Here is a 13138-nt window from a genome sequence, read left to right on the forward strand (position 1 = left end):
TGCATGGCAAAAAACAGCCACTAGGTGCTAGCTGTGACTGCTTGTAATCAGGAAATCATAAGTTATTAGCATTCTGTGCATATGATCGCTCTAGAAGACAAGAGGGAAGAACATGTGTGCTATGTTTGGGTGATGAAGTGGGCTAGGGGTGGTGTGACCCCACTAAGACGAAAGTGGCAACACCTTGCACGTCGACGTTAGCCGTGAGCCTCGCAGGGACTCTCAGGCTACCCCATGCATGAATGTTTTTTTTCATATGCTTTTTTATTCTTTTTCAAAACAAACGGGAGGACAGCTCTCATCCGCTTGTATTTCTCGGTGTTGTGGGACAAGTGGCAACGGGAACAAGGCCAAACCAGCTACAGACAAACAGCAACAATGCTCATTTTTGGTTTTCCTGAATTGAAGGCCAGGCTAACAACCACCGGCGATGGGCGACACACCCGTGCTACGGGAGGGGTGGCGCCGTGGTGCAACGTAACAGGGCGTACCCGTCCACTACACGAGGTTTTCATCCCTCGTGCATGCTACCAGATCTGCGAGGTGGAAAACCATCCAAGCAGTCATAATTGAGGTTTGTGCATTATTAAGTAACTCCAGCTACCAGATATTTTATCCGGTCGAGGGGAAAGCCAGGCCAGTAAAACAGCTAAGTCGTTTCGAACAAGCGAACAGCAAACAGCCACTGGAAAGGGCAAGTCGCGGGAGCAAATGAAACATCAACAACCTCTTGGGCAATGGGAGTAGAATGGAGATGTTTGGAGCCTGTGTACTATAGCTAAACGAAAACGAAGCATTGGTGTGAACCACTCTGTCAACCAGAGATGCACCAGTGCTATGTGTATGTGTGAATGATTGGGCTGTGGGCCCAAACAAGTATTTCATTCATAGCGCATCTTCAGACCCACCATCTAATATGTGTGCGCTGCGCGTATTCATGGGATGCAGAATGGTTCGGAACAGCATGAAACTGAGGCTTCAGTTTGTCCGAGGTTAGTTAAATCCGGCCAAAGCAAAGCACCAGACATTAGATAGAGCTGACAGAGTTACTCAGGGATGGGACCAGATTTGAAGAACTAGGAATAATCGGGCTGGGCACAAAAGCTTAAGGTTGGATGCTCAAAATTTATATGGACGATTCTTTAATCCAGTCCGCAGTTCTGGGGTTAATTCGGCGCACCTTCTACCATATTACTCACAGGGACTTCCATACACCCAAAGGGGCCCAAGTCAAAAAGCTTCTTGCGCATCCCAGCCAAAGACTCACGAATGACGTAACCTTCAGTGACCGTTTCAAGCGAGCTTCTGCAGAAATGGTTGTTGTCTCTAACTCCATGGGCCAAAAAGCGTGTCCCACGATGCTTGACCTCTTTGCCCTGAGTATCGTCGACTCCTAGTTGACCTAAGTGTGAGCTATGCCATGTGAATAAGGTTTGGTCGATGGTCGTTCCACTATTGACCCAGTAAACAAGGAGGAAACATGGTAAGAAGATTTTCAAGCTCAAAGCGCACTGTCATTAGTCACTTTTTTCTCATCTCGGGTAGTTTGGGATAACATTCCTCTGACGGTTACCCGCTCACCTTCGAGAAACCACTTCAAAACGCCATTAGGTGTTTTGTGCAGATCCTTGCGTTGGCAAGCTAACTGCCCTGCGTTGAGGACCTAAAGGGTAGTACTACACCCTTTTGGCCCGTGACTTTTAAGTGTACGACAGCTGCTGAACGACAAGAAGACAAACGACCAGCGAAAATTGGGCGAAAACTTGGATTCTTCGAATCAATCCGTGAACCGCGTCTTCGACGAACAATGCATTTTTCTGAAAAACCTTGCCGGGGAGGTGAAACATTTAACGTCAACAAGTTGCTTTTTACACACATGCCGCCAGATGGGAAATCAGTCTCACCTGCCGTCATTTTTTGCGATTTGTCTTGCTCGATCTCTTTTTAAAATTTTTGGTGCACGTTTGACTTTAAACTTGCCGCGCCGTGACTTCAGAAGTGGGTTCACGCGCGTTTGTTGATAAATTTGCTGTTGTATCCCTTTCATCCTTCACGGCACTTGAGAAGGCCTTATATCAATATATGAAGGATAACCACATGGTATTTGCGCCTACATCCGATAATCGAAGCACCAATGCTGTTTTACGCTACAGATGGGTGTACCACAAATGTAGCAGGCGACCTTCAAGACCAACGAGTCGAGGAATCCGAAGAAACGAGTAAGCAGAGCGTATTTGCTAATAAAAAACAGTGCTTGAATCACCGGCCGTCCATTGCGATTTTTTCGATGAAGGTGAAGTAACTATCTCGCAATCGCCCCTTCATCTTCTTGAATACAACATAGGTTGCCGCTAATTGATCGTCAGCCAACCGGAGACGAGTTGAGCACCTGCAGAGCCCTCCTGAAATACGGAGCGTCGTCGTGTGAAGCTGGGCAGTTTGTGGCCAATGAATTCGGCGAGACCGTTGCCACTCAGTATATATGCAACTACGGCCGGAAGTGTCGACCGGATCTGCTGTGTAGGTGCCACATATTTGGGTATCATCGTGGCGGATGATATCTTTGGTCCTGGTCAAACTTCGGGAGACTGGGCGCGCGCTTGTGTGATGGTCACTATGGCCACATATGTTTCTCCCGATGGCAGCTTATATCGTCGTTCCGACGCTTTCCAGATGTACCGATTGATGGCGGAACGCAAGCAACAAACCGTTCTGGGTAATTATTTTGAAGCGCCTAATGTATGGCTGTACACACAATCTGTGTACCTTCTTGCCAGCCGACGGCATGGCTACCGAGCGTTCGGTTTTATAAGCGCACATGGAGAACGAACAATCTGCCCCTATGCGTAAACTGTTCAACATATTGAAGAAATAGTGGACGAGCACTATCCAGTTAAAAATTTCGTTATGGAAAAGTTGGTGGCACGAATTAAGACGGCAGGGGTCGTGTTCGGCTGTGACGTGATGGCTTGCTATCGGAAACCATGTATGTATGACTTAGTGTACGAGTATTTTTGATCGTAGATACACTCTGCAAACAGCCGGCACATATTCAACCGGATGGCTCGCCTGGACAGTACCGTACAGTAGGTTTATCGCATTACAAGCACACAAATTCAGGTGAGATGTGCACATTCTCCATCCCACGGATCCACAATTTGTTTCTCATCCTACGACTCATTGGTTGTACGCCCCCCCCCCCGAAAATGGGCCACCATGATAGGCGTAGGCTCCATATGGCTAGCTGATTAAGCATCGTGGACTCATAGTCGCACCTTAGTCGTGTGCGTCAGCCAGGTTCGTCCAGCTGTACGCTATGATCGATTTGGGTTCCTTGTGGCCAATTGATCAACCTCATGGTCTTCTTAGTAGGGTTGGCGAGATATAACAGAACACTCCGCTGTTTAACAATAATGAACGCGTTCTAAACGACTCTAACTGGTGGAATTGCACCTCCGCATAACTGCAACCACAAGGGCCACGTAGATTCTAGAATGTTCAGGAAATTATTTCAGCTGTAACACCAACCCAAAATTTTGCATATTGCAGGTGCATCATCTTTTTCCGCTATTCGGGATTTCTTATTGCATTAACCAACACATTCAGAGTCGGTGGTGTTTATTGACCTTGAGGACTCGCTCACCTGAACAAACCGCCGATGTGAATACTTCGCATAAAATATGTACATACACATTATACTTAGACATTCTGCACTATGAAGTAGCAAGCCTGAGAATGTCGTCCCCTTCTGGAACTCAACACCATTGTGCACCATGAGAAATCGGCCCAAAGGCATTCGCCATTTTACGGATGATCCGACGCACCTTCTCTCGTATTACTTGCATGGACTTCCAAATACTCTATGGGGCCCACCTCAGACCGCTCCTGGAGTACGCCAACCAGGTTGTCTACTCGGGACGCACAAAGGACGTCGCCCTCATCGAGCGTGTCCAGCGGGCCGCTACGATAATGTTTGCCGGCCTCAAATCCGTGAAATACTAAACGCGTCTGGCGATGCTTGATCTCTTTCCCCTGGAGTACCGTCGCCTCCCAGGGGGCCTAATTCTTACTTACGCCCTGTGTGAACAAAGCTTGGCAAGCAGGTTTTTTACCGTTGACCCAGCAAACACTCGAAGGGATATAGTAGGAAAATTTTCAATCTCGGAGCACACACATCCATTAGACAAAATTTTCTCTCATTTCGGATAGTAGCTGCGTGGAATGACCTTTCTCCGAAGGTTGTCCACGCTCCTTCTAGAACCCAGTTTTTTGTTTATTCGAATCATCGCCCTGGCAAGAATACTGCCCCGTGCTGAGAGCATAAAGGACAGTGCTACATCTTTTCTACTTGTGCCTTTCAGGTGAACGACAGCCACTGACCGACAAGAACAAAAGCGACCCGGGAAACTTGGACAAAAGCCTCAATCCTGTGTATCAATCCGTGAATCCGTGAATCCGTTAAAAGGGCCGGCGTGGCCATCCCCACTGATGAGTGGTTAATCAAGTTGCGTAATGAGCACGTTGTTAGGCGGGAGCTTTTTACCTCATGCGAAAGCATAGGGACGGCTTTCGCAGGACCGCCAGCTAATGAAGTACCCTTCCAATATTGATTCGATTCTAAACCGAACTGGGTTTGTTTTGTCACGCCAAACTATTCATGGGTTCAAATAAAGTTATACTCGAGTTTCGAGATCATCAGGTGTACTCGTGGATCCGGCATGTCTTCGAATGTTAAAATCGATAATTGGGATATTACTGTCATCGTCATATATTTTATCGGTGTTTTATTAACGGGGTTCATTGTAAGTTACGTCGTTCTGTCGGTCAGATACATCTTGTATGATATTTATGATTTAATTGCATTTATTAGGCAATGTTCGCCAGCAGGCGGGGGACAGTCAGTGGGTTTTTCCTCGCAGGAAGATTCATGAGTTGGATACCTGTAAGTTGCAACGCAAACCAGTGCTTATCTCTGGAAGATTGGTGCATCTCTGTTTGCTAGCAACATCGGTAGTGAACACTTCATTGGACTTGCTGGTTCTGGAGCGGCAAGTGGATTAGGCGTTGGAGCGTTCGAATTAAACGTGAGTGGCCCTATAAAAAATTTCCTACCATTCTTTTAGCCTTAGTTTACGAATAGCCTATACTAACAATTCAGACTATTCATGCTGTAGATGACTGTGGTGGAAAAATACGTCCACTTATTTATACAATCTTCAATAAAGCAGCCCTGTCTACAAGTCAACCAGAAGTATGTAGTCGTTTGTTGCCGTCTTACGGCCGTGTTTTTTTCGATTACAGTGAGTGATTACAGTGATCACAAACATTGGGCGACACACAACATAATACGAAAACAGACGTAGGGAGATGTAAAGTTAAGTACTTAGAAAAAGCAACAGTATAAAATAGGGCGCTCAATTCCAAAGCGCAGGTTCATCCAATGATTTTTATTAGATTCACATGAACCTTAGAAAGGTAATGGGACGGTTAGAGTAAGCTTTTTAGCTCCTGCAAGATACAACAGACATTCGATCACTTTGGAACGTTTGAGGGGACCGCTAAGTGGTTATGTTGTACGGTCGACAGCGTTCAGTCACTATGTAAATGTCACTATGGATGCTACAGAATCTACATTAGTGTGATTTATAGGTGCGGCTAACCCAGGGAGAAGTTTCAACGGTTAGGGTGACCATATTTTTTACCATTTCTTTTTGGTGACCGAAGCCTAATTGTATGCTTTCAGATAAGCGGTTGGTGGTTGGTCCTAATGTGAAACATGAATGTGAGGTTCACTGGCTGCTTTATGTAGGACACCGGGTGTATGCTTAACAGCAATGTCGTATGTCACAGGTTGGGCTGCGCTTACCCGGACGACATACTTGGTACCCCGCCGTACGTGCGATGAATTTTGTCATGGTGATCCATCCATGGTTTCCAGCCAGTGTAAGAATCTCTCCGAATGACTCTGAGGCGTATTGACGGAGTTCGAAGTGCTTTCTACTGACTTTGGTAGCTTGATGCTCTGGGTGGCGCTAACAAGGTTGTGTTGGATGATTTCTATGTCTTTTCCGTTGTCACGCGACATGCGTGACGGAGGGAGGAGGTGAAGTGGTCATGAGAATATGTTACATTTTTCTCCAGTGAAAGGTGTATGATTACCGACAAACCACTTGTAAGGTATTCCTTGAGTGTGTTGTAGCTGAGGGTCATTTGTGTGCTTTTAAACGACATATGACGCTCTCCAGCCTCTTCACGTTATTGTCATAGGTTAGCAAATGGTGATCTAAGTACCAGTAAGGAGCCCAAGGCTGAACATTTGGGTATGGTGCAGTTTATAGGTCTATGGTAGGACGTAATCGTATGTATTTTTACTCTTTTAGTGGTTCACAGAGTTTTCTTTTTATTTCAGCAGGAACCCCAAGCCTTTTTNTGGACAGGTTATTACGGGATGCATTTTATTTTTTGAAAGCCCAAGAAAAGCGCAAGTAGAAGACGCTTGCTTTAACTCAGACCTTATAGCTAGTGGTTCATCCGTTTTTAATGGACATAAGACTCGTAAATTAAGTTATCTTGTGTCTAAACTCGTATTGCAGTAGCATATTCTGTAGCCATGGTTATCTTTACGAACGGTCTACTCCGATGGGTTTTGTCGCCAAGAAAACAGGTAGGAATTTGGTTGATCGTCGGCTTGTGCTGTTTACACTGTGTTGCGCCTATGAAGATGCCAAAGTCATTTGCTTTGGCGTTTCCAGGGAGGGATGCACCCTGCGTTGGCCAAGCGGCAAATTATAACCAGCAAGTGAACTGGGGCTGTCATCATAAGAAGGCTTGTTCAAATCGGCTTCTGAAATGTCCTTACTGTGCTGAGTGATTAATTGGGGGAAAACTAGATAAACTCTGGAGATTGCCCGCAAGGTGCATGCACATCTGAAATTAGACTACTCAACCCAGGTGCCATGCTCATATCTGTAGACAGAATCAACACCTACTACCAGGCCCGGTAGAGCGCTTCTGTGCACAGTTGAGGCTCCCACGGTGTAGCTTTTGTCTTGTGTGACCACACACCATTCGTGTATTTTGGACCTCCGTTCCGCCTAAAATCACTTGACGTGGTTTATAGGTATCCAAAATGAATTCATCGGTAAGGTCTATGTGAGCATACCGTCTCAGTGGGTTGTGTCATTTGGCTTACAAAGCATGGATAATAGAATATTTTGGTATCATTTACTGCTGAGCTCAGATGACTACAGTGTTGACCAGTCAAGAGAATTTACCAGCGAGGTTGCCGATAGGTCATGCCTAGATCAGCGACATAAAAATAATGACCACATACTTGTTAAATTCACTGCACCTAACTATCTCGCCATCAACAGTACGCTCCTTTAGCACTCTAAATTACAATTACAGAAGTAGCTTTCGGAAGACGAACGAATTTCTTCCTGACAAAATCTGGATGTGTCAGCGATAGAAGATTGTCGGTTGAATGGAGAACTGAAACAAAGACACGGGGAATGAGACCATACCCTGGCAATGGCCGAATTCCGCCTTTACTTTTTCAAGGGAACTCATTAACACTTGAGACGCAGTAGCGTAGTTATATTAGGGTGTAAACTTACTCAAAGCGCTTTGAATGAATAGAAACGCAGACGGAAGTCAATACTTACAAGGCCTTGGAGGTAAGCTGATCTTCTGGTCCACATTTATGGCATCTATTGGACAAACCTAGGATGACCACACTTTGCGTCGAGCAGCTAAATTATTGGAGTGTAGACAGACTGACGTTAGTCTTTTAGAACGGATTTTCACGCACGTTCAACCTCTATTGCATTGAATTTTGGAGGCCGAAGCTGTCTTTTTGAGTAAGATATCTCTCTTGAAGCCAACAAAGTAGTGAGCGAAGGTTATTGAAGAATCACTCTCATAAGTGTAAACGATAGGATCTTTTGCTTCCATTCTTAAAATACTTCAAAACCTCTAAGCACTATAACGTAAACCAATCAGAGTTGTTTTTGCTTGGCGGAAAATCGTTTGGACTAACTTATTACCCTATGTTGGCATTCGGAACATAAGGCGAAATTTCAAAAGCAGACCACTGTTTCATTGACCGGAAGGTCCGTGGTTCGAACTTGACCTCTGCATCTTGACTTCCCCTGTCTAGGCTCGGGCAACCTGGCATTATCTCAGCCCTCGTGTTTCCTTTGGGTGGCATGACAGCTAAGCACCGAAAGGGTATTACGGCTGGATGATTATTGTTTTTATTAATTATTTGACCTTTGAGCTGTATCTGATCATATCCACGATGACCCTACGTGGACCATCCTCCTTGCTGATGGCTTCCCAGCCCAATCAAAGCCTACCTGTCAACAAAAAATAAATCTGAGACCTTCAATTTGAGTTACACTTCCAGTGTGTCTTAAATGTATAAATGGCCGCTGAAGATGCACAGTTTTACTGATAGCGAAGATTGGTTGAAGGTTGAACGGAAGAGTAGAAAAAGCTATGATATCAGCCTTTATAACATTTCAAGCACCCCACTTGACCAAAAACACTGACTATCAACAAGCTCAGCATATCTGACTGGTCCAAGGGAAGCCATACTAGCAGTTAGCATATCCTTTGAACGCCGGATAGTCAAGAGCCTGAAGAATGGTATACGAAACTGGTTAATTGCGGAGGCCAACAAGATGCAGAGGGCTTTTGTCCGAATTTAGATGGCGGATACGGGCTAATATGGGGAAGAAAAAATAAATACAAGATATTGGTGGGAAAGAACCAGGACAAGACGGTCTCCAGTCCGCTTTAAAGAAGGCGGGAAATTCCTGGTGATCCATCTAACAAAGCTCACTTCTTTGATATAGAATTAAGAGAAGCTGCCTGAAGAATCGGGCATCTTAACAGTTATTCCTATCCTCAGACGTAGTACATGGACAAAAAATCACCGTGACAGACTGGTAGCAATCGCATCGAAGGTCCTCTTAGGTTTTTTCTTCGAAGTTTGAGTGAACACGAGGAGATATGTTTGCAAAAATCAAGCTGGGTTCAGTCCTGCAAGAGGATGCATCGTTCAAAGTTTCACCCCGATAGGTCCTGGACGGCGATACTACTTTTAGCAATCATCACTTATTATTATCCTGACTTGGAAGCTGCCTTTGACTCTGTGGATTGTCAGGCACTATAGCAATGTGTGAAGCAAAGGTGTCCCACATAAGTTCCTGACTCCCTTTAAGGTAATGTGCACCAACTCCCTTGTGCACGTGAAGATCTGTGGACAGCTCTGTCCTGAGTTCACCACATCCAGGGTGTCAGAAAAGGCTGCTCTTTTTTTACCTTTCCTCTTCAACTTTGCCGCTGAAAAAACAGAAGGACTGACCACACTCCATAAGTTGCCCTGGTTTGGTCAGATGCTTTGCATGTCAGTCGACCGACCTATTTGAAGCTTTCATTTTGCACAACCGTGCAAGTGATGGAAGCAAGCCAGAAGTGTTCGAACAATTACTTAGCGGTAAGGTGTAAAAGTCATTACCAGTCAACACAGTTGCGCTGGTCATTGCCGCTACAGTGGATGCTGGTCCCAAGACGGGACATATTAATTGCTAGAGACATTATCAGACATGGCCTAGTTGCATGAAGGCTGACATTTCAAGTGTAAAGACTGTCTGCGTTTGATGCATCTGGCTGCCTCCGAAGTCTAATCAGGACCCCAACTTTGACATTGACGCCAGTGAAGACAAAGTTTTCATTTTGTTATGCATTTTGGGCGCTCGGTAACAGTTCCCTCGGCTCAACACGCTTGGGAAGTCTGTTGTCGGGAAGTCTGGTTGTTTGTGATAACTTTCACAAACGATGCGATGTAGTTAAGTTGATACCACTTCAACTGGCAAAGAAACTTTTCCAATCAAATTACCATACTCATGACATGAACTGCAAACAATTTCCTCATTGACAGGAGTGGCATTTTGTTATATATTTCATAAAAGCCTAACTGAATTGACTATTGCATGCGGATGCAACAGGTTCAGAAATAGCCCGATATTGTTTACCGGGCATAACACCGACGACAAACGATAAATCACAGATACAGGATACCTGCTTTTCCCATGCACTAGGGATGACTTGCTGTAAAGAGAGGCACATACTTCACATCATTAGTTCATTTTTAATTTCACTTGACGAATTCTTTGGCTTGCATAGGATCTCAGTTTTGCGTGGTTACAAAACTTTTTGATTTCCCACTTATTTAGTTAGACGGTATATTTTAATGTCCTGTTTTCAATGATACTACTAAAAGGAGATTTATGACAACGTACTCCTCAGCAGCACAAAGGACTTATTTCATTTGGTCATTCAACTTCCAAGTTTTTAGTGCTTTTCAGGCAAGCGCTGGATAGTTGCTTGCCAAAGATCGCTCAAAAATGAACAAGTGAATGTCCTCAGTCGATTTGATTTTCCAGAACAAGATAACACCGCTACTTTTTTACTTCATTCAGTTAGGTATAACGGTCTATGAATTCATCAGGGATTAAATGGTTGCTTCACGAAACTTTATACCAAACTAGATGCATATTTCTTCATTTTAAACTGATGTCGTGGTTGTAGGAAACAAAGAGGCGAGCGCTAATGATCTACTCCAGAACTTAAACAGTGTAGTATGAATTCTAAGTGGTTGCTCTTCTTTACGGTTCATGACAGTTGAATTTTGAGGATCTGTCATTGAGCCGACGATTCAATGACGCGAGGGTTAACTAATATGCTCCACCTTATTTTACACCTTTGTTTCATTGTACCGCATCCGGATGAATATGCTGGGCATAGAAAGCATACAAAAGTTTCATAAAGCATATATTTCACCTAAGAGTTAATGTATTCGTTCATTTACAAGCAAGCCCTAGCATGCGTCACTGCTGTGTGGCTGTCAGTGCTGATAACGATGGTGATGTTTCTTCATTGGCAGCATGTGGTGGTTATAAAGTGCTGGACACCAGAATGAAGCTAACCACATTTTATGATTCACTAGTGGTGCCCTAAAGTTATCAAAAACGTATACTCACGGTAGACCGATGACCAGCGTATGTCTTGCAAATTTATTCGTCCAGTTTCATTTGCTAGTTACCGTGGAGGCTGCTTTTAAGGCAGATGTTGCATATAATTAACGAATATTCATCAACGTGATGTAAAGCCCTACACGCCTCCAGACTTTCGGTCCATCTTTTTGGAACGTAACATTTTGAGGTTTTTTTGCTTCGTTTACTGATAAGCCGTTTGTCAGTCTTATTTGATTTACATTCAAACATAATCTTCCATTTAGCAATAACCTCTGACCTAGCAGAGGTCAGAGGTTAACTACTTCTCTGCTTGTGCCCCTCTGAATTGTGCAAACAACTGTCCCGCATGTAAAATACATAAAAAAACCGCAACTTTTGATGCTGGGTGTATTTTTTTCATTGAGTCCCTTGTCGTACAACACAAAACTCGTTGCAAACTCGCCGCAACCAGCCTATGCAAGCCTTAGTTCTGAGACAGCGGCTGCTGAAGATCTGGACATGCTACAGTTCGGCTGTTCGAAGATGCCACTTCTCACAGCCATACAGCAAAGTGGGCCGTCTCATAGCTTGACTCACGCATCCCTTGCGATTCAGGGATGTACTGCTTCGCCGCCATAGGTGCCTCAAACGAGTGCGCGCCACAATAGCAGAGTTCAGACATTCCAATTCTTGAAAATGTGTATTTAATGAAGCTAGTGTCCTTTGCACAATAACGGAGCGCATGGTGAACGTTCACTGGTTTTCACCAATCAAACACGTTTATACAATGGTAGTCTGTTGACTTGTCCTTACATGGGCGTTCCTGAAGCAGTACAGTTGACTGCACATCCTGTCGTTAATTCTCATCCTTTTTATTTGGAAATTGATACCGTTGCAGTTCATCTATGTTTCCATCTGTGTATCGAAAATCTGTCCTAATTGAGTTGTCTGCATTAAGCTAAATAACGAGTGCATAACGACTCCGGCTGTTTGTATAAATTTAGAGTTATTCCTCATCAGCCTAATTCTGCACCGATCCTCAACCGTCAGTCGCATCATTAACCGATTCCAGTCCCTCCATTTTCTGATTTCTGATTTTTTCTGAGTAATCCGTAGCTCACTTAGAAGCTTTCTCCCCCATACTGTAAACAAAAATGCCTACCACTGTGAATCACTGGTTCGCCTTTTTATTCTTCATTCTAGCGTTGAGTGAGGGTGCATTTCACAAAGAGATACAACCAGTTTTTCAGCCCTCAGTGCGACTTCATCTTTTCGAACCTAAACTATTCATGTTTAAGCTTCCAAAATAGTGTGGCTTTTGACAAATAAATCCACCATATATGTTAAGGATGGGGTGCTCTTCTAGCGTCTCAACAACTGTTTAATCTGGCGTATTCCGTGGCAAATGTGTCACACCCTCTCCGATAAACGCTTTTTAGACAGCTGGCTATACACTCCTTCGGAAATGGTAAACTGCCTTAGTGAGCATAGTTCGGCAGAATACTCGTAGTCAGATACAAGCTTTTATAAAACTCACTTGTTTGGAAGTTTACGCATGCAATATTTTAGTTATCTGGAAAAGCTTCCCAATAAATTCAATAATTGAATGCATACAGGCATCCAGGCATGTAAGGGAACAACGCGCTAGCTTGCACGCTATTTAAAATTGATTCACTTATGGCATCAAAGACTATCATAGTTCGTTAGGTGATTATATTTATATTTATATTAATATTATTATCATTATTATTATATGAATACTCCCTGAATTTTTCAGTTCCATGCAGATGATACAGCCTTCTATGGCAAAGTGCATTGTGATTTCTTGTGATTGGTGCTGCGTCATCCACCCGGTTTGTCGTCTCCTATTCCGCGCAACCTCAATAAAATTACAAAGTGTTTGAAGTCGCTCCTGTATGTACGTAGTGCACTACTCATAAGATTCTTCGAGAGCCCATTTCTGTTTGATTTTTAAGATCACTTGGCATCCACTGTTGATAAAGCTGGATGCCTTTGCACTAATAACAAATTGAGATTTCGGTTTCCATGCTGATCGCCTACGACCCTGACATTTACCCTTAACCATAGCGATACGGGGTTTCTTGCCCAATTTACTA

The 13138-nt window shown here is 44.0% G+C and overlaps 1 protein-coding gene across 1 annotated transcript in view; it reads left to right on the top strand.

The window, feature by feature from the left end:
• Positions 1-4661: 4661 nt before the first annotated feature.
• Positions 4662-13138, top strand: part of T265_00043 (hypothetical protein) — a gene marked incomplete at both ends in the record, with an annotated part of 45195 nt that continues 36718 nt past the window's right edge. Inside the window, 3 exons of the mRNA XM_009163700.1 lie at positions 4662-4802; positions 4871-4942; positions 4980-5084. Of these exons, the coding sequence (XP_009161964.1) occupies positions 4719-4802; positions 4871-4942; positions 4980-5084 (261 nt within the window). The remainder of the gene's footprint in view (positions 4803-4870; positions 4943-4979; positions 5085-13138) is intronic.

Source organism: Opisthorchis viverrini, assembly GCF_000715545.1.
Source record: "Opisthorchis viverrini unplaced genomic scaffold opera_v5_1, whole genome shotgun sequence".
In the NCBI taxonomy this organism is placed as follows: domain Eukaryota; kingdom Metazoa; phylum Platyhelminthes; class Trematoda; order Opisthorchiida; family Opisthorchiidae; genus Opisthorchis; species Opisthorchis viverrini.